This window comes from Argopecten irradians, chromosome 1 (assembly GCF_041381155.1).
Source record: "Argopecten irradians isolate NY chromosome 1, Ai_NY, whole genome shotgun sequence".
Classification (NCBI taxonomy): Eukaryota; Metazoa; Mollusca; class Bivalvia; order Pectinida; family Pectinidae; genus Argopecten; species Argopecten irradians.
Genome location: NC_091134.1, coordinates 12,192,337 through 12,214,307, shown reverse-complemented (window position 1 = coordinate 12,214,307; position 21,971 = coordinate 12,192,337). Strand labels below are relative to the sequence as shown.

The 21,971-nt window shown below is 32.1% G+C and overlaps 1 protein-coding gene and 1 long non-coding RNA gene across 2 annotated transcripts; one reads left to right on the top strand and one right to left on the bottom strand.

Annotated features, from left to right (window-relative positions):
* The first annotated feature begins 167 nt into the window (after positions 1 to 167).
* Positions 168 to 21,605, top strand: LOC138317733 (uncharacterized). Its single transcript, XR_011207798.1, has 4 exons — positions 168 to 367; positions 18,780 to 18,862; positions 20,872 to 20,936; positions 21,061 to 21,605. It is a non-coding gene; the product is annotated as an uncharacterized lncRNA (long non-coding RNA).
* On the bottom strand, positions 461 to 18,845 carry LOC138317717 (probable DNA double-strand break repair Rad50 ATPase). The gene is made up of 16 exons (XM_069259578.1): positions 18,700 to 18,845; positions 17,424 to 17,783; positions 16,975 to 17,094; positions 16,415 to 16,590; positions 15,615 to 15,800; positions 15,233 to 15,314; positions 14,236 to 14,313; positions 13,485 to 13,618; positions 12,811 to 12,880; positions 12,441 to 12,534; positions 10,743 to 10,829; positions 9,886 to 9,963; positions 8,031 to 8,196; positions 7,603 to 7,736; positions 6,430 to 6,538; positions 461 to 5,442 (listed from the first exon to the last, which is right to left on the bottom strand). The coding sequence occupies exons 2-16, from the start codon at positions 17,741 to 17,743 to the stop codon at positions 5,138 to 5,140; spliced, it is 2,139 nt and encodes a 712-aa protein (XP_069115679.1). The 5' UTR covers positions 17,744 to 17,783; positions 18,700 to 18,845; the 3' UTR covers positions 461 to 5,137.
* Positions 21,606 to 21,971: the final 366 nt, after the last annotated feature.

Here is a 21,971-nt window from a genome sequence, read left to right as displayed (position 1 = left end):
AAAATTAAGATCAAAGGATATCTGTAATACCGTTGAGGTATTCGAGAAAATAGTGCTGCAACTACATGTATGCAGCAAATGTTAGCTGTTTTGGTGCCGTAACTCTATGTGGTTTTGGTGCGACTGTTGTGTGCGGCAAACTCATTTGCATACGTAAAGGTATATTACTGCTATATTGCAGCAACTATGTGAAAGAGGCCTTGTATTTCTCTAAGGGATGCCAACAAGAGATTTTCTATGATGATAAACCGAGTGTTCATTAAACAACCAAACTTCATGTACCCGTTTCATCTATTGTCGCACACTGAGCCTTCAGGTTTGTTATGAAACGACAGTTAGAGTAATCCCCAGGAGTATCGATAATTCGGTATGTATAGCTTTCATTACTGGAGGATAAAACTGACACTTATATACATTAAAGAATATTAGACTACGAATAACAAATATAACTACATATAGCTCATTTTTATATTATATAAAATGGATTTATTTATAACATATCATTTTATGACAATATATAATTTCATTCATACAATGTAATGAATTTCTCTCCTGAATCAATGCCATTTTCTATGTGCATGCTTGCAAGTGTATTCCATGTACAAAGTATACTATAGTAAATAATGTTCACTTGAAATTTGACTTAATCATTACTCATGAATCAAGTAGAGCTTTCAGTAAAATTATGTAATTCACCACTAAAAAACAACATTTTTAGAATAACCATTTTGTTTTTTAAATGCATATGTTTTAATTTTACAAAATTGAATAAGAGCTCAAAATTGATTTTAGCACAGTGAACTCTGTATTACATGTATTGTGCAGATTATTAAATGTACTGTATTCGCTGTAATTAGCGCCAATCCCCCTAATAGCGCCCCTCCCATTTTCTGGAGAAGAGTTGAAGTTGTATAAACACCCATCCCATCCCATGAACATGTGATCCCTCTAGCATCAGCATTGTATCCCATACTACATGAAAGTCATACTTGCCAACATTTCCGATTCTGTCGGGAAAATTCCGATTTTACGTTACAATGCAGGAAAATAAATACACATGGTCAAATCAAGGAGCTAACTTGTGATCTACACAGCTCTATTTATCCAACCTATTATGTTTTTCAACAGATAACTGAAGAAAAAATGGCGTCAAAATTTTCACCCAATTATGGCTCATGTAACTTTAATAGTGTAATTTCAAGAAAACACAATATATTTTGAAATATTTTAAACTATAATATTCAAACTGCATTAGCGTATTGTTGGCAAAAATATGAAATTATTTATAAGAAAGAGAACAATATTTATCTGAATGCTAACTTGAAATTGTGTGAAATTCTGTAATAGAGCATTCAATAGTCCATGTACAGGTACATTTGGATCTAAATAAGATGCTCCACCAATGACAAATGGTATATTTTCTCCATCAGAAACAGGAGCAGACAAAATAGTATTTGTTTCTTGAGTTACCAAATTTACTTACATGTACTCTAAACAATATCCACAATTGAAAAGTTTGAGCTTCTTATTTTACTTCAAGATAAAAAATATCAAATAAAATTAATCACATCCTGAAAAACATAACTGGCAATATGCACTATATGATGAGTATCAGGTATGCTCTGTCATCGGTGGTGCATCTTCAATTTAGTGTTCATTTCATGAATGAGATGTTTACGAAACAAGTCTTAGAAGCCTTAATTTATATGAGCCTTAACATTTCCATATGCAGACAAGTTTCACAAAATCTTGTATGAAACAAATAAAAATTTTCAATCTATTTTATCATATAACTAAACTCAAGAACCTACATTCTAAAAAAGTCAAGATGTTTTGCATATTACACTAATGATATATACTGAAATATTAGATGGTCCAAATTCACTGTGACGAAAAATATTAATCATACACATAAATTTGTATGTAATAAATTATTGTAATATAAGTAATTAACTTGACAATACAAAATCTATAAAATAGCAGCATGGCACTTTTAAATAACATCTCTCTGGGTATTTTGATGAAATTATTTAATATTGAATATACACCGTACTATGTGAGGATGATTTGAATTTTTTTCCATGTTTTTAATATATATATATATATATATAAGATCTTATATGAGTGTTTATTTAAATTAAGTTTTTATGAAACAAGTTAAGAAGGTTTTATTTTTGTGAGCCTTTGTAATCATATACTTTTTTATCATATAACTGCAGCAGTCTACATTTCCAAGAATCTCAAGTCAAAATTCATAGTGAAAATCCAGAAAAGGCCATCACTTTTGTCGTACCTTTTTTCTTTGACGTCATTTCATTGCTTCTGTATGGACGTCACAATGAATTTCCAACCAATGAAAATCGCCCCAGGTCATTATTACACTTGTGACATATGCAAAGATATTACACCAGCCAAATCATTCGATATCAGGCAGTTTATATGATGAAATTTTTACGACAATGCGAGATACTACTGGGTTAATATATCCAAAGTTTTCTGATGTTTAAAATTGGCCTTTTAAAAAGGGCCCAATTTACCAATTCTAACTTTTAACATAATATCAGACTTTTTTTAAAATGTCAATTTAACATCAGAAATCTTTAGATTATTAGTGGGTTGATTTCACATTCCCTAAACCAAATATATAATTAATTTTTCTTGTTCATTCACTGTAGTTGTGGCACTTATGATCTTTGATATTTGATTCCTAATTGAATAGGTAAATAAGGAAATATTATGTAGCATCAATCAATAAAAAACAACAATACCATTGGAAGACAAAGCTGTAAACACACAACTAAAAATTACTCCTTAATTTTCCTTTTTTTCTGGTTGTAACGACCAGGCGCCCTACAATATAGGTTAGCCATGCAGAAACCCAAGCGCCCGCGTCAGTTGTCATGTAACAATTATAAGTCTGCAAACTGGATTTCCACTCAAATAAGTCATCAGAACTTTACATAAATTTTAAGACTCTATACTTCTCTCCAAAAAAATAATAAAGATATCCTTGTCTTCATGCGATTAAAAGAAGAGGCCCAGAGGGCCTGTATCGCTCAGCTGGTTTATGAAATAAACTGACACAATGGTATCACATAAGCTAGCTCACCTTGGTCCTGATGAGCTAATTAATGATAAAATGCATGGTTCTTTTACTTGGTATATCATATTTCTCGAGCTACCTATCTTTGGCTGCATTTTAAACTATGGAACTAAATAAACACTAATTTTAAAACTACTCAAAAACTACTACATGTACATTTATACTCATTTTGAGCAAGTTCTTCTTCCCTACTGGACTAGATTGAAACAATTTAATGAATAATTTAAATAAATGCATTATGGCTTTTAAAAATAACACATCTTGAATAATTCAGAGAAAAAAAATGAAGAAAAACAAACTTATAACCTCTGTTTGTAAATCATGTGAAACTGATTCTCATCAAAATTCCGAATGTAAAAGATATATATATATATATTTATGATATTCTATATTTCAAGCTATTACATGTAAATGTACGACAAAAAAAAATTAATACAATGAAAGTATATCAAATACATGACCAAAATTTGGTTTAAGTTTTTTTCCTTAATCATAAATAAATCCAGAGACACAGTTTAATGAGTGTATTGTGTAGCACAATTTGGTCTCATTATTAAAGCTCTAACGGTAGCAAATGCTGCCATTTCGACAAATTGCAGAGAGGATGGTTGGCATTCTCCTTTGTGCACATGGCCATATATTATACTCGTACATATCACAGTCAACTTAAATGTCATGTGCATCAAATATTCATTATAGAAAAATTCACAGTTACACATATATATTGACTTGGCACGACTGACAATTTATCTGTAGTCAGATATTAAATGTAGTTATAACAATGTTACAACATCACTAAATGACTCGTATTTAGGCTTGTATGTAGTATATCTTGATATATCAATACAGTACAATTAAAGGGACAATTCACTCAGGCTAATTCTTTTACATAACCAAGGAGCAAAATATGGCATAAATGTATTGTTCTACATTTCTTATGAAACATATAACATAAAATATTGACAAATTTCATGTCATTGTTTAGTATTTTAATATATACCGTTGTAACTATAAATCGTTGATCAATACGATTCAGCAGGTAAAATATGTACGCTGTACCTAAACCCGAGCCAACGCCAAGCACGTTAAACAAATGAACTACATAACCACTGAGGAGGTGATAAAATGATTTTTAGGCAAGACAATTCACCTAATGAGTTAAACACACTACTGTCAGAGCGATTTGAGCAGTTTTAGCCAAAAGTTGCATTACTTTACGAGCAAGGGACAGGGTTCGATCGGCATACAAGAAGTTCGACCACAGTGTGTAATGGTGGACAGCGAGCAAGTTTGAATATTTCACACACATGTCACCACCATAGGCGTTTCAGGCATATCACAGTAAAACTGACTGATCTAATTTCCATTAGAACTTGTTTTATCTGATATATATACAAATTTTAATGTTCTCTTAGACTGAATTGTCCCTTTAAGCTACCATAAAGATTTATAAGTTACGATGGTCCGCTGATTTCATCAGCACATTAATCAGCCCAACGTCTAAAAACAAAACATCTTACACCGACAACAACAACAAAATAATATTATCCCTCACCAAGGGAAAACAAAAAAAGGCAATGGATATATATTGCATATTCATATCTGATAAAAAAATCCAATTTATATTTTGTAGATTTATCAACATTTTAAGACCTGTTCTTTCATACATATCTCTTTTAACATTTCACATCATAAAGAGAGTTATCTTCTCTTGTTCCGGGAATTGATTGTTTTACAATCGTATTAAAATCATCTGTGTATGGCTTTATTAATGAGTTACAAGACAGGTAAGGGACAAGCCATGCACATGTAATTAATCAGATTGGATTGTTAGGTCATAACTTATTTAGGTAAATAACATCATTTTCATTACAATTTCATAACATTACTCTCACAAGCACATAAGATACATGTAACTATTTATTCAAATACCAGCTCACTAGAGCAGATTGTATCACAAATAAATAAAAGAGTACAGTCTGTAAACAAATAGCATAATACATAAAAACAATTTTTTATGTAATAGGCCTTTCTTTATTTTTCCCTGCGTCCAAGAATTTGTGCTATTCTGCGACGGTTTTCCGCCAGAGAATTTCCCTTTAATCGTCCAGGAGTTTTTGCCGCTTCCCCACTAAAAGTTAATTCATTGTTTGTGCTAGGCCCAAGGTCCTTATTGGTGGGAGCTGAAGGAGTTTTAGTTTTTACAGGACTTGCGCCCTCACTATCTCTCCGGGAGAGCCCTTCATCAGGGGGACTGGGTTTTGGGGTAGTAAAACTGCCTGATCGCTTCAAGTTAGCAGCAGACGAGTTCCGAGACGAGTTTAAGGACGAATACCCACCTACAAATAAATTAAATTGATATTTTTAGGTCAAAAATAATTTTTTATTACAGAATAATGCTTATTTGTATATAAAACAATCATACAAAAGAGATGATCAAGATTTGTGTCCTTGGAAGTATTATAATGAAATTTGAATTTGACATTTATAGACATTGACTACAATGAAGAAATTTAAATGAAATATTGGTATCTGCTTTCTTTCTAAAGACATTTACACATCATCAACATTAATTTTCTACTTTTATATGTTAAAGTATATGTTAACAGCATTTCAATTTATTACAATAGCACTTACATAATTCTGTATTATTACTACAATATAACCGTGTATGTAAATGCCATTGAATTTTATCATTTTAAGTGGTATATTTTACCAGAGATGACAATTTTTCTAAATAATATAACCGCTTTTGTCATTTTGATCCATGAGATAATGGTGCACAAAGCTTAGGTATTCAATATCAACTCTTAAAAAAACCATCAGGAATTAAAGATGCTCCACCATTGACAAATGGTATTTTTTCACTATCAAAACAGTAGCAGATGATTAAGTATTTTTCTTCAGTTACAAAAGATACTTTCTTTACACCATTACCATCATTGAACAGTTTTAGCTTTTAATTTTACTTCGTAGTTAAAAATATAAAAAATAATTTATTGCATCCCGAAAAAATTGTGTGGCACAATATCCTATATGGAATGTAGTACTGATTGTACATGCACCAAAGGCAAAATAAATTATTTTATAATATTTTTTGTGTTAATTAGACATACATATACATGATTAAACACTGATTATTGTTTAAATAATGAATATCATGTATGCTCTATCGGCGGTGGAGCATCTTTAACCAAAACCCTTATTCCAGAAAGCCTGATATTGCTATATGTAGAAAAATAGCAAAAAAATTTTGTTCATTAATCCATCACCATATAATATATTATACTGTTTTGGAATTTGAGATTTCTAAACGTTTCACTGACCTGATGGTTTCTTCAACTGGAGAAGCTCTTCTTTCGCCTCACTGAACTTTTCCATCAACTCAAATCTTTCTTCACATTCCTTCCTCACTGTCTCTTGTAGAAAAGCATTCTGGAGATTATAATATAGAAAACAATCTGTTAGCTTAAGCTTGATCAGGCCAGTCTTGGGTATATGTTATACTAAATAACAAACTTTATATATGCTGTGGAAGATTAACAGAAACTTACATGGGTCTGTCAAGTGCACAGCGATTTCTCAGCCCTCGTGAAAGATTTTGTCATGTCAACCCCAGGTTTTCATGAGGGTTGGGATATCCTTATCCACTTGACAGACCAATGTTTGATTCTTTTTCTCCCATACTTATTAAAAAGAAAATATAAAATTCCTGTTGCTTTCCAGCTTTTTCATGATGCCGTGATCATAGGAACATCGTTATGCGTCAATATTGATGACATTATCGACAATGTATTAATTGTTAAAAAGTTATTGTCTAGGGCGTGTGAGCTGTCTTACAACCACCCTGTGTAAGATAGAGTTATCTTTTCCCTAGCAACCTCAGGAAATATCCCTGTGAAGTATGGGAGAAAAATACTATTGCACACACAGTAAAACTTGACTTAAAGGCAATCAAAAACATCACCTATTTAATAACACAACTTTCTTAGGGTACCAAAATTGCAAATTTAATACAATTTGACCTGTGTATAAAGACCATTTTTCTTTTGAATGTAGTTTGAAAAATGCCGGCCTTGGCATATTCCTGTTACTTGTACCTTTGCTGAATTTATAAACATCTGTCAAATTAGCCATTATTTGTCCATTATTACAAAACCACACGCACTTGTATGATCAAACCTGTTAAAATCACTAAGATCTAGCAAGGGACAAAGAAAAAAAGTGATCTTTATACCAAATTTAACAAAATGATCTTGAAACACGGGTCAGACTTATTGTGTTCAAAATACACATGGTCATTTGAGAAAATTCTTCTATTATATGCAAGAAGGTGGTCTTTATGAAGAGGGGTCATTAAGGCAGATTCTACTGGACAGTCACATATGAATATAAAGACAATTTAATCTAAAAACAGTGGTTTTATTGAGCAGGTGGTAATGATACAGAGGTGGTCACTGAGTCAGATATTGTTGTATAAACAGAGTTATCTCCCTTACCTCTTCCTTAGCAGTCTTCAGCAGTCCTGCCTGCTCTTCCATCTGTTGCCGTGTGTCCCCCAGCTCCTGATGCGTCTCCTTGAGTTGTTGTTTTAATGTGGAGATCATTTCCTCATTCCCAGAATCCAACCGTCCTAAATAGATTTTAAGCAATAAGTTTAAATTTTAAAAATCGTTAATTTATTACAATTTCAATCAGAGAAAATATGTATTCTATAATACCATAGTGTAACGATATGCCTAAAATCTAAACCGGATGTCACCGAGTTCAGTATATTTTACTTGTTTAACCAGGTTTCCGCATTATATAGGTTCTAATTACTATGAAAATGCTATATAATTATGCCAGAATGCACAGGGATTAAAATACCAAAATTAATATTGCTGATCAAATATGATAATGTTTCCCTGGACGGCTCTTTCCTTACCTAGCCTGTTTTCCAAATCCTGTATGATAGATTTCAGACTCTGGACCTCCTTCCGTAATGAGTCTTCGCTGTCCTTAGCGCGTTCCTTTGTGTCCGATAAAAACTTTTGAAGATCCCGAATTTCCGACCTATATTTACTCTCCAATGAGTTAAGCTGTGCCTTCAACTGTAAAAATGATATATCAAATGATCTTTTTTTTAAGGTTTTATTTAGTTTGCTTTCCACTTTTACTTTTTTTATCTTATATTAGGCTTCTTTTTCTTTTGCCTATATAACATAAGGCAACAAAAAGCCTTAGTAATAATATAGGCAGGTTTAGCAGACTAAATCGAATGTGAAGTGAGGGAGATGTTGGTCAAAAAAAAAATTTGATACAATGATGTAAAAAAAGAGAGAATTAAAGACTAATATTTGAACGAATTTGAATGAATTTTACATTTATTTGTGGATCTTGTCTAATTATAAAACTGTTTTGCTTTTTCGAAACAAGAAGTGTTGATTGATGCATTTATCAAAGCCTTCATTACACATTTACATTACAACAATATCATACAACGTTACTCAATATTTGAGCCAATACACAAAAGGATTGTTTCTTTTAAATCAAGTACCTTATCATCTTAGATGCATAAAGTAAGAAATCAAGATCACAGTAGACAATATTGAAAGCAAATGAATATATGCCATTCACAGAGATTTAGACCGTACATCTATCTAAGTCCCTGTTCACAGTCATAGTGGTGACCAAGGATACACTGAAAATGTTGGTTGTGAGTTTTATGCAATGTGAAGGTGTGAGAAAAAATAAATTTACCACAAGCTTTCTTTCTCATATTTCAAGAACTATGATTAGATTTTTTTTTGTAAATAGAGCATATTTTACAGCATTACTGGTATGCAATATCAAATTCTGTACTAGCTATATAAATTCTCAATAATATACAATAATATATATTGTATATATAATATAATATACTCTCAATAATATACAACCTATGACTAAATGAATGTAACATATAGAGGTATATATTAATTGGAATATGATGAATCGTACGTAAATGGATTTCATCATGCATCAACTGATTTATTAAGTAAAAGTGAAATTCAAATAATTTTTGGCAACATTCATTAGACAGGTGATCTGAAATGGCTGGTAATATTCATGCATCTACTGCATACCTTCTGTGAGACTCCTACGGGTAAAACTTACAATTCATACCATGAAGAAATATAACATTCTTATTCTGTATTTGATAATTACATTGTTATCTCCCCTTGGTGTGTAGGTATATTGATTGTGACGCCATGCGTTTACAAGCATAACATCATTATTTTCAGAGAAAATGGTGAGAGTTTCGCTTGCAAAATAATGACGCCACAATAGATATCTTTCCGCAAGGGAGGTAACTCTGAAATATGCAAAGACAGAATATTGTTTTTCAATAGGCATATTATTTACCCAGAAATAGATACAATCTGTAAAGAAATTTATAAACATACTGTAAATTAATGAGCATTTTTTGTAGACTCATATTTCATGCAATCACACAAATTTAAAAGCGTTAGCCTTAATGACAATAATCACGAAAACATAATTAAAAAGATAACTGCATGTAAACCGTATTTAATAACTTAAATTCTGTTTTAGCAGATTTTCTTTTATTAACAGGTAAGCTTCATGTAGTACCTAAATTTCATGGATTAATACCAGTCATAACAGAGAAATGACATGATACATAAGAATGCAATATTTTATTATTGAATATGATACAACATTTTTTATTTCTTTTTAATTTGTAAAAATTATAGTGATCACTGCAATATCCTGATTGTTTAAGGAAATGTTTTACTCACAATTGCTTCATGATCTTTGTTAGAGTTCTGGTATTTCCCAAGCAATTCTTGGTATTTTTCTTTCTCAATCTTTATTTCCTGGAAAAACCCCCAAAGAAATTTGTTTCAAAAATATGTATTTTGATGGGAAAAAACCACACACACAAATTCACCAATTAAAATGAAATGTACATAAGAAATTGCAACCACGTATATATACAAGAAATTACAACAAAAAGATTTGAAATAAAAACTGTTCATACTTTAGAATCAAAAGCTGATGAATTTAGAAACATACATGGGTTAAGCAAAGGCCCCAAAATATATTTTATTAAATTACCTTGACAAAGAAAGTTTTCATTTAGTTCAGAAAAAAATAATTAACGTTGGCAGATCAAAGAGTGAAAGTGATGATATATTTTGATATGTCAACCAAGGAAAGCAACCATTACCGTTGTATAAACAACTTAAATCTTTATATTAAAGATGCTCCACCGCCGACAGAGCATAAATGATATTTATCATTCGAACAATAACATGTGTTTAATCGTGTATATATATGCCTAATTAACATAAAATGATATAAAATAATTTATTTCGCCTTTGGTGCATGCGCAATCAGTACTTCATTTCATATAGAATATAGTGTCACGGATTTTTTTCAGGATGAAATTAATTATTTTTCATATTTTTAACTTGAAGTAAAATTAGAAGCTCAAACTTTTCAATGGTGGTAATGGTGTAAAGTAAGTAACTTTTGTAACAGATGGAAAATACTAAATCCTCTGCTCCTGTTTTTGATAGTGAACAAATACCATTTGTCGGCGGTGGAGCATCTTTAATGTTAAACACGACTTTAATATTCCTTGTGTACATACCAGTACAAAATTCTCTTTCAGTCTTTCCTCCATGGATTTCAAAGAAGCCACATGTTTTGCTCTTTCCTTCTGTAACATCTCCTCAAGCTGTCAAAATTTTAGAATCATCAACATTTCGGTATTATTTGCAATTGTTATACATCACATTAGTTATCACTAACAAAAGTCCACTCGGAATGCCTCTGATGCACTGCTGTACATTGACCTCGGATGGGACACAACGGCATCCATTTTGAAACTATTTTAAGGGATCATTTTCATAACAACTGGTTGCTAAAAAGGACACAACCCCTCGAAAAGCGTAATTTCATTGATGCTGTGTGTTGTCCATCTCAGAGGAGAAATGGTTACATTCATTTTCTCAAAATAGATGTTCAATATATCAATAACTATTAATTTTTGTTTTGTTTTCTTACATATTCTTACACCTATCACATCCAAGGTAATGTTTTACATCCGAGGAGTTCCGATTGTTAAAAGTCCTTACAATGAAGATGGTTATAATGGGTGGCGGATGACTTTGTCATTTTGGCTTAATTTGGCCGCTCACCTTTGCGGTCCACATCATGTATTTTCTAATAAGTATTCTGGAATTTTTTAAAAAACCATATCTTAATGAAAAATAAATCATAAAGGCCACTTTAAGTGTGCCAATTTCCGCCATATAAGTGTTTGATTTTATTATTTTTACTCGCAAACAGAGCTTCACAGCATTGAGGTGGATTAGGTATCTTCTGTGTCATGCAAACAAGGCAAAAATAAAAGTTTGTGAACAAACAGATTTTTGTAAAGATTGCATAATTTTATTGAATTGTTAATTTTATATGTGTTTTATTATGTTGTTTGTCTTGTTATGAAACATGATAGTGACGTCATACGTGTATATATATATATAGATCAGTAGGCTCCACCCATTCCCTGATAAGGGACACTGTACATCCGGGCATATGTGAGAGGTCAAATGTCATTGGTCAACGCAGGATAAAGTTTGGCCCCTGTTCAGCATCCCTTGAACCCCACAGCACATTTCCTCCTGAGAACCCATCTTGACGACGCCATATTGATTTTAAGGAAAAGAATTGTTATAATTTCTAATCAGTAGTAAAAATTCAATTTGAATTGCTTCAAACTGAAAGTGAAAGTGAAACACATCTGCACGTGCAGTACCACCAAAAATGAAAATCCCTTCCCTTTCCCACCCGTTGTCAAAATTTATTCTTGTTCACCTTGACTCACCTTGACATTTCTTTTAATTCGTACACATATTTTTATAATTACATGTTTACGTATGTAAAGCTTAATTTGGCTGCTTAATTTGGCCGCTCACCTTTGCGGTCCACATCATGTATTTTCTAATAAGTATTCTGGAATTTTTTAAAAAACCATATCTTAATGAAAAATAAATCATAAAGGCCACTTTAAGTGTGCCAATTTCCGCCATATAAGTGTTTGATTTTATTATTTTTACTCGCAAACAGAGCTTCACAGCATTGAGGTGGATTAGGTATCTTCTGTGTCATGCAAACAAGGCAAAAACATTGTTTTGGCTTATAGAAGTTTGGTGATGTATTACCGGTACCTCAAATTAAGGGGAAATAATCCTCCAAAACTTTCTGACATACAGTGTATACATGTACATGAAATAGAATAGTATCCACATTTTAATTTAATTCCTTTTTTACCAAAATTATTGTTTACCTTTTCTGGCCAGGACTCTGCCTCATACATTTTCTGTTTAAAACTTTCTCTTAATTGTTCGATCCTGTTCTGATGGGATAAAATCATGGATTCTCTACAAAATAAAATGGTTGTAGATTCATTGTGGGATTTTAATTGATGGATACTAATCAGAAATGAAAAAGAAAAAAAAAAGAAAAAAAAATATTTTCAATTTTCAAAAATAAATCTAAAATGATGTTACAAATGTTATCAAAAGTCAAGTGGTAGAAATTAAATAATTCATATGTTCTTTGAAGTTGTCTGATTATATCATGGCATTAAAAGTAACAAAAGGATTATGAAATATCAAAGATAAAAGAAAAATTAAACGAATTATACATAGACCAACCTTTCTCCTTTGAGTTGGTCTATTTCTCCCTCAGCTTTAGCCAAAATATTCTTCAGTTCTCTTGTTTCAGCTGAAAAAAATTACATACATTTGTTTAAAACAAAATATTATTACTTTATCTGTAATTATATGTTTTTAATGAAATATCTTGTGGAATATCATGTTTTTATTGTAAAAAAAGTTATGTAATTTAAAGTTTCATACATGCATAAAAAAATTACAAATCAGATATATTTTTTCTTTGATTGTATTAATTTTAACTACAGTAGCGTCTTCCTGTTTGCCGGCCATCTAAAAATATTCATGAGTAGATTTTAGTCTTATTGATTCATTATGATAAATATCACTTTTGTAAAAAAAAAAAAAAAAAATATAATTTCAATTAATATTTTAAGCATTCCTATGATTCATGATAACATCAATCATTTCCTATGATTCATGATAACATCAATCATAAATATTTTTTTTTTATTTTCAGTAAATTGTCTAGATTATCTCCCCTGAAAAAAGTCACATGTATGTACATATTATTAAACCTCCAGTATTACTGCTTTAAAAATATCATAAATGTTTTCTAGAATTTTTTTATTTATTAGTTTGGATTATAAATCCTTGATAGAGTTCACACTACATTCTACCATAATTTATTTACAAACATAATGAGACAAACTTACAGACTGTGAGTGTGGCTTTCCTGTGAATCTCTTCCTCTTTTAACTTCTGTTCATTAAACCTCGACTCCATAGTTCTCATCTCCCTATTTAGGGATAAAACCTCTGCTTCTTTCCTTTTCAAATCAGTCTGAAGTCTGACAGAGAAATTAAATGATATTCAGCTTTTGTTTTTACAATGCTAAAACAATAATAAAATTGAAATGACTCTCTGTACGTTTCAACACAATATATATCTTCTAATGTTAGTTTTCAACAGAGAGAAAGGTCAAATGATAAATACATATCCTGATATTATATTATCACAAGCTCTTCAAAACTCTGAGTTGAGAGTTTGAATCCCATGTTGGGCAGTTGGCTGACACTGCATGACCACAGGTCTGCGTATTTTCTCTGGGTACTCCTGAGTTTCTCTAACCTCTAAACCTTGCATGCCCTTAAATTTTCAACACTGTGTGAATTAGATATTAAACTATTCAAAGGAATAGAGCATATAAATGCAAATATGCTTCAGTCATTGTATACGCAGTTATGCATTAGGTTTCAGTTATAAATATTTATATAATTTATGCATAAAAGAAGTAGTACTAGATAAAAAGTACACAGTATTTGATAATGGTTTTTAGATATTCAGCTAATTAAGTATTTAATGGCTTTAGCTATTCCAGATTTTTTAAAATGTCAGATAAACTGTATTTCTGTTTGTCAAGGAGAGGCAAAAAGTGGGTCCTGTATGGACACATGTCACACTTACTTCTGCACTGTCATTTCAGAGTTCTGTTCCTTCCTTCTGTGTTGTGCTGTTAAATCTTCAATCTCTTGAGTTTTGTTTCTGTGAAAATAGAAAATATCAGATATTGGTTATGATCAGATATATTAGACCTGTCATCTTTATTAACAATAATATATATTGACGATTCTTTTCTTCCGATGCAATATCGATTCATATCTTCCGAAATCAATACAATGACCAAAAATGTACTTGCATGATGACCTACCTATTTCAAACAGAACTATACATTTTGTAAGGTGCCTCATCATTTTAACTCCATGAATAATTCACAATTACCACACATAATATGAAATACAAAAATTTTACTCAGAAATATATTTTTGTTTACAAACTGGTAATATGATACACAAAACGACTGTTCTGGATTTAATCAACAAGTCTTCAGTTATAGGGGACGGAGGAACTTTTTCTCAACACTACCAGTTTCGATACATATATCAATAAATTATGATATTTCCTTTTCGGTATATCGATACAAAAAAAAAGATATATGTAGATGACTTATGGACCAAAATCACTTTATCTAATTTCTTGTGTTGATTAAGGCGGAGTGTGCTGTTTGCTTTCTTTGGCAGCTACATTTTGATAAATATTGTAGCTTATATAGACAACATTTATAATTTTATATATGTGAAAATGTCTGTTCAGAAAACACAAACTCATTTAAAGATATTAGTGGGAAGATTAATATATATATTAACAATATATATTGTCTAAAACCTTTCGCAATCATATCTTTATCAAGAAAATTGCTTGAATTGAAAAGAAAAAGATAATATTAAAGAAAAGTGGAAATTCAGAGACAGTTCAAAGTAATGGGGATTCGATCTGGTGCAGGAAAAATATTCATATATAATGTACTGTAATATATTAGTCTCATACTTTGATAGAAAGGGTGAGGGTCAAACTATTTATTGATTTAAATTTATAAGCCAACAAGGGAGACAACGACACTAACCTCAGGTTGTCTTTAAATTGTTGACTTTCTAGGTTGAGCTGTCGACTTTTTGATACTGTATCCTCTAGTTGTTGTCTAATATCTGTATATATCAAGTATTAATAATAAGCGAACAAAATATTTATAAACAGAAAATTTTACTAAAGTGAAATGAGATAAAGATATTTTCTACTTTTCAAAATTTCTCTAAATCTAAAACAAAATTAAAACAACCAAGAGCCTTGCTGTCAGATAATCAATCTGGTTTTTCAGTATAATTACTTTGCACACAAAAATTTCATATTAATTACATATTGAGTTAGGATTCAAAAAGTAAATTCTTATTGTGAATTCAGATTTAAAATGAATTTTGATTTTATAAATATAACACCATTCATTATACCTTTTATGGAATTTTCTAAGCTGTCACATTTTTGCTGTAGTTGAGTGTTTTCGTCACGGACATTGACTAAAGACTTGAGTTCTTTCTCCTGGCGCCGGACTTTCTCTGTCATCATTGTTGACTGCATGGAAGATTCTGATTTCTCAGCTTCTAATTTATCAATCTGTTCCTGAAGTGAAGACTTCCCTGCGTAAATAAAAGAAAAATTAATTATTAAATTGATTATGATGCAGATAATATTGGTAAGATATTTAAAGATGCTCCACCGCCTACAGAACATAAATGATATTCATCATTTGAACAATAATTGGTGTTTAATCATGTATATATATATATATGTCTAATTTACACAAAAAATAATATAAAATCATTTATTTTGCCTCTATGCATGGGCAATCAGTACTTCATTCCATATAGGATATAGTGTCATGGAATTTTTTCGGGATGCAATTAATTATTTTTTATATTTTTTAACTTAAAATAAAACTAGAAGCTCAAACATTTCAATGGATGTAATGGTGTTAAGTAAGTAACTTTTGTAACTGAAGAAAAATATCAATTCGTCTACTCCTGTTTTTGATAGTGAAAAAATACCATTTGTCAGCTGTGGAGCATCTTTAAGCAAAACAGACTTATAAAAACTTATAAAGCTAAAGGTATCAGTAAGCCAATGATGAGACAATTAAAAGGAGTAGTGATATACATAAATTGAATGTGGTCCTAGAGACAACAGTTTTTAAAATGGTCAATTCTCAATAAGAATTTTAAGTCAGGGTTTATTACAATAAAGATCACAGAACCTTTTTGCTCTGACTGGTACTTCTCGATGATGTGTTTCTGTATTAGTTGTAATTCCGTGTGTAATTGCTTGTCTCTATCCTCGACAAACTTGTGGACATCTCTCACAGATTGTCTCTGTGAAGCGAGCTTGGACTTTATAGTAGGCAGTTTTTCCTCAAATACCGTCAATTTCAATCTGCAAGATAGGAAAATTTATTTCATGAAAGGTTCAATCTTTTACAATGCAATAAATTCTCATTTACATTACTGTAATATGTCAGATAAATATCAAATGCAGTCAAAGTAGATGAAAAAGTGTTATTTGAAACAACATTAATATCTTAAAGACCCACTACCTTTCCGAAACAGCTTTAGATTTTTAAAATGGGAATGTAAAATGAGATTGGTTGTCTTTTAGTAACTTGTAGCCTCATTTTAGGCCATTGATAGTAAAGTACACATTTTCTTGTTTTATTTCAACTTTTTGTTTCAGAAATCCTTTAAGGTAGTAGGCTTTTAATGAGGGAAACATGCAAATTCAAGATGAATTCTAATATTATTATAACTTTAGTGTGTGTACCTGTAAGTTTCCCTTTCAGTTATGTTCCTATCCAACTCGCCCTGTAGGTTCTGGTTTTGTAATCGTAAGTGTCCAGATAGTTCTTCTTCATTCTTTAAGGAACTTCTAAGTGAGGAAATTCTGTAGAAAACAAATGTTTTTTTAAAGTAAACAAAAACCACCCATGCAGGCCAAATACATGATCAAAATATACTTTCAGGGTGGTTATTCTAACCCATTATTGGTAGATATGTAAACATTTATAACTAGCCTTATAAATATATAGGGATCACATGTGCTTTATGATTAATTCAAGGCCACTTTATTGGGGTACCAAATTGACAACTTCAACATAACATGACCTGTGTATAAAGAACAACAAAAAATTTATCAGGGATGGCCTTCAAAGATCATCAACAGTTTAGACTGTAATCAATTACATATGCCAGTACGTAATTTGAATGACTTACACATTGTCCAATTCTTTGGAATTTTCCCGGAGTTCTTTAGTTTCTCCCATCAGTCTATCATAGTCGATCCTCAGCTGTTTCTCTCTTTCCATACTGCCTCTATAATGTTCCATCTCAGCAATTGTCTTTTTTAACTTTTCTTCCATGGCCTTGATTTCATTGTGGATGAGGTAGCTGACACCACAGTACTTACAAACCGTATCGTCATGCTCCATCTTCCGTATCCCCTCTGGTAAAGGATGCTGGGGATGGTAATGCTCAAACCTTCCCGGATCACCATTGGTATCCTCAGGTTTGCCTTCCGACATTTTTGTTTTCATAACCTTAACTTCAAATTTTCTTCAAAACTTCTGTTACATTCTGTAATGAAAGAAATTTACATTTGATTTCTATTGATTACTATTCTTTCTCTACTTTTCAGAACTTAAAAAAAAACCTACTGTTTCTCAAGTTGATTTCTGAAATCTCTACTCGAGTCTCCTTAACTACCTTCCATGAGTTAGCCTATCTAATTGGGTGCCAGTGTGGAAGAACAGGAAAATATATATATATATATATAGATATACACCATTCCAGTTGATTGCCTAGACCAGGAATCGAACCTGGATCTCCAATGTGAAAAACTACAGCTCTACCGACTGAGCCAAATAATTTTAGCATATATAAGTTCTACACTAGGTCAGACGAGTGACAGTGACAGTGACAGAGACTGCATTTAATTATGTGTACAAACAACACCAACTCAATTCTTTTAAAGTACACAATAAATTATGTAAATTATACAATTTGTATACTGTACGTGTTACCTCACATGCATGTACATCATGTACGTATCTGGTTATTACCATGACTACCACCATTTTCTCTGACATATGTATGGTTTACCGAACAGATCACGACAAAATGTAATGATAAGTACCTGGTAGGCTAGGTCGGACTATCACTAGCGTAGATGGAACTACAGAGTTTACATATGCATGTAACTGTTACTGATATAATAAATTGTACATGTACATTTGGCCCTAGCTTTAAGTTCGTAATGTGACCCACTGGTCGTTAGCTTTGTTTATTACCGTCGATGTTAGACACGACGTAGACTTTCAAAAGTGTCTTGTCGTGATATAACATTGTTGGAGTAAACTGAATTTCAATTTTCAGTGGTGCATTATTTTTAAAAAAAGGGTATCGTACAGTATTCAAGTAAAAGATGTAGAAAATGGCAGAGTAAAAACATTAGCAGAACCCAATATATCGTCGTCATCAATAACATTCATACCTGAGTACGAACATAATCATCAAGTATATTGTTAAACTCTATCTATTGTGAAGATAATATCAGCGCACTCCATTCTTCAGGCATGTGTCCGCCATGTTGAATCCAATGAAAACATTCTACATCCGGGCCTGTACGGGTTGATTCTAAACTGGAATCGGAAACAGTACGTATACGTTACGGATCAAGGACGTATGTTGATAGCCTTTTTTCATTTTTTTTTTCATTTCCACGGATACTCATAGATAATTTTTAAATTAAAAAGGTAATTGGCCTGGTAACGTCCATGAAATTTTTCAATCTGTTCTGAAGAAAGCTTACTGCATGTACTCTTTATAACATATATAAATATATTTTTATATATACTTTTATATTTGAATCTTTTATTTATAAAAATGAACTAAATAAAACCATTCTATGCTAATATTTAATTTAGCTTCACTGTTACTGGATTGCTAAAGGCATGCCTTTTACACTCTCGATACTCCACGGCTTCAAATACTGTACGATCGTAAGTGATCAAAACCTGGAGTTTTTATCAACTTTAATTACATGTAGTTACATGTACATTCAAGTATACCTAGAGACTACATGTATAGACATAGGTCCTATAAATTATCTTTCTTTATGCTTTCACCAAACTTTGTTAAAATGTACATTAAAATCCCTTATGAAAGGTTCTTCATTTGGTTTCTTTCCATATGTATACGTCCTGTGGAAGTTTCGATATTTGTGTATGTTGTACATGGCAGTGGCGTAGAAATATGAAACGTGATGGGGGGGGGGGGGGGGGGGGGGGGGGGGGGCAAAGGTCCTCAATATTTTGTAAACACCCCCTCGCCAAACACCAACAGGAGTAGATTAATTCTTTAATTCAATACACAACAATATATACTTTGTAAACGTTTTTCATATATCATTAAATATAATCCTTGTACACATTTATAGACGGTGGCGTCACAATTAAAATTAGTTCATACGCAACTTACCGTGCGAGCGCCAAAGGCGCGAGATTTCTATGTTTGGGGAGGGGGGGGGGGTCCCAACCGGAAAATTATTATGATTTAGAATGACTGAAATGAGTTTTACATTGTATTTTGATTATTTTTCTTGTATTTGGGGGGGGGGGGGGGGGGGAGTCTCCCCCAGGAAAAAATATTACGATTTAGAATGGCTGAGATGAGTTTTACGATGCATTTTGATGAATTTGCGAACATCCGAAGGCGCGAGATTTTGGTGTTTGAGGGGGTCCGAGGGTCTCCCCTGGCAAAAATAGTACAATTTAGAATGGCTGAAATGAGTTTTACGATGTATTTTATTGATTTTAAAGCGTTCTTAGTATGATATTTTCTATTTAAAGTAAACTGCATTTTGTAATGAAAATTGTGAAAGTCGTCATATTATTATGCAACTCTGCTCGATCTAAACATACCGGCTTCACACCAACGGCACTTTGTTTTGTAACTCAAAATAATAATGAATTAGTTGTCTTGCTAAGGCATACATTGTAATAACAAATTAATCTTTTAAGAGACATTTTTAAATAGTATGTAGAATCCCTTGATAGACATTTTAAGTATAGTTAATGTGTATTGAATTTTTTATATTACGTGTATGTGCATTCATGAACGTTTTAGGAAATGCGCCGCGCAGCAGAAAATTCAAAATGAAGTAGATATCTACGAAAAATGTGCAGGGGAACCCTTTTTTCTTTCAAATGTGCATTTTTAGAACATTTCAGTCGGCGAAAATGGGAATGGGGGGGGGGGGTGTTGTGTTAGTTGTTACATAATGTATTGTCGTGCATGTGTACGTGGCTACCATAATCGGTATCTTTATATAAATTCTACTTTCACCTCTATCCTGTGTTTCTATTAATTCTTTCATTTGTGACCGTTTTCAAGTGTGACCTGTGGCGCATTGCGCATGCGCGAGGCATAAATAATAGCATTGTTTAATACATGGATTGGCAAATGTTTAGCAGACGAAATTGTGTATTACTACAACGTCAATATTGGAAATGTGGACATTCTAGTCAATATAAAAATAATATAATTCATTTACCTCAAACATTGGCGAAACGAAAATGATACAAATCAGAAAAAATTATTGAAAATATACATTGTAAAAATATACCTCTCATAATTAAGTTATAAAATTGATCATTTTTGTCAGACCAGGAAACTGTAATTGAAGAGGAAGCAGAGTCAACTGGTACAGTCCTTGCCAGTATTGATGAGGTAATTATATAATCATTACCTAATTTTAATTTGACCTTTATTTAAAAATCAGATGTCGAATAATTTTTTTTTGTTATAAGGTTTATGAGAAGAATTTAATTTATTATCCTTTCAATTGACACAGATTGGTAATCCTACTGACCTAGAAGAGGAAGATAGAATACAGGAAGAGGCCGAATCTCCGGGGACAAATTAGGGAGAGACTGGGATTGAGAGGAAGGAAGCGAGTGAGATTGAGGGAAGGAAAAGGGTGAGATTGAGGGCAACATTGAGGGGAAGATTCAGAAAGAGGGCGAGATTGAGGGGAAGAAAGAGGTGAGATTGAGGGGAAGAAAGAGGGTGAGACTGAGGGGAAGAAAGAGGGTGAGATTGAGGGGAAGAAAGAGGATGAGGCTGAGACTGTTCTAGTAAGGGGTGTTGAGGAGGTGGAAGAAAGCATGTTGAGTCAGAGTCAGAGTGTAGTAAATGAGGGTGAAAGGTCTGGTGAAAAGGAAGAGAGCATGCTAGAAATAGAGGAAGAACAGCTGATGATGAGACTTGATTTTATTTTTGGAAACGATGCAGATGAGTTTGACTTCTCCGAAGACTATCAGGATGAAGAACAAAACTTTGAAAATGTAATGATGTTTTCAAGGAGTTGTTAGTTTTAAGAATAAAGGGTATGGATGAAATGACTGTTTGACATTTTGTTGTATTTTGTTGACAACATTGCCAAACACTACAGCTGGGTTAATCTTCAATATAGGAAGACTCTTATCATCTGGAAATAGAAATGTAAGGCATGTAATTTATATCAAAGACAGACTCAATGTCCTGTAAACTGTTAAATTTTGTCAGACCGAAATGTCCTGTGAATTTTTTTTCGGTCTGGTAAACATTCAGAGTTCACCAGACCGAATGTCCAGTGAAAAAATAATCATATTTCGCATGGTCTGAGTTTCAGGACCGCGGCAACGCATGCCTAATAGTAGAACTTCAATACACATGAACTTCACTAAAAATGTCCATTAAGGGATTCTACGTTTGTTTGTTTGT

What these genes read in the sequence shown, in the direction of transcription:
- LOC138317717 (XM_069259578.1), bottom strand. Translation starts at nt 17,743, where the DNA reads ATGAAAACAAAAATGTCGGAAGGCAAACCTGAGGATACCAATGGTGAT. An exon ending in CTTAGAAAATTCCATAAAAG is followed by an intron (nt 15,315 to 15,614) that starts GTATAATGAATG and finishes TGATATATACAG; the next exon opens with ATATTAGACAACAACTAGAG. An exon ending in TGAAAGAGAATTTTGTACTG is followed by an intron (nt 9,964 to 10,742) that starts GTATGTACACAA and finishes GGGTTTTTCCAG; the next exon opens with GAAATAAAGATTGAGAAAGA.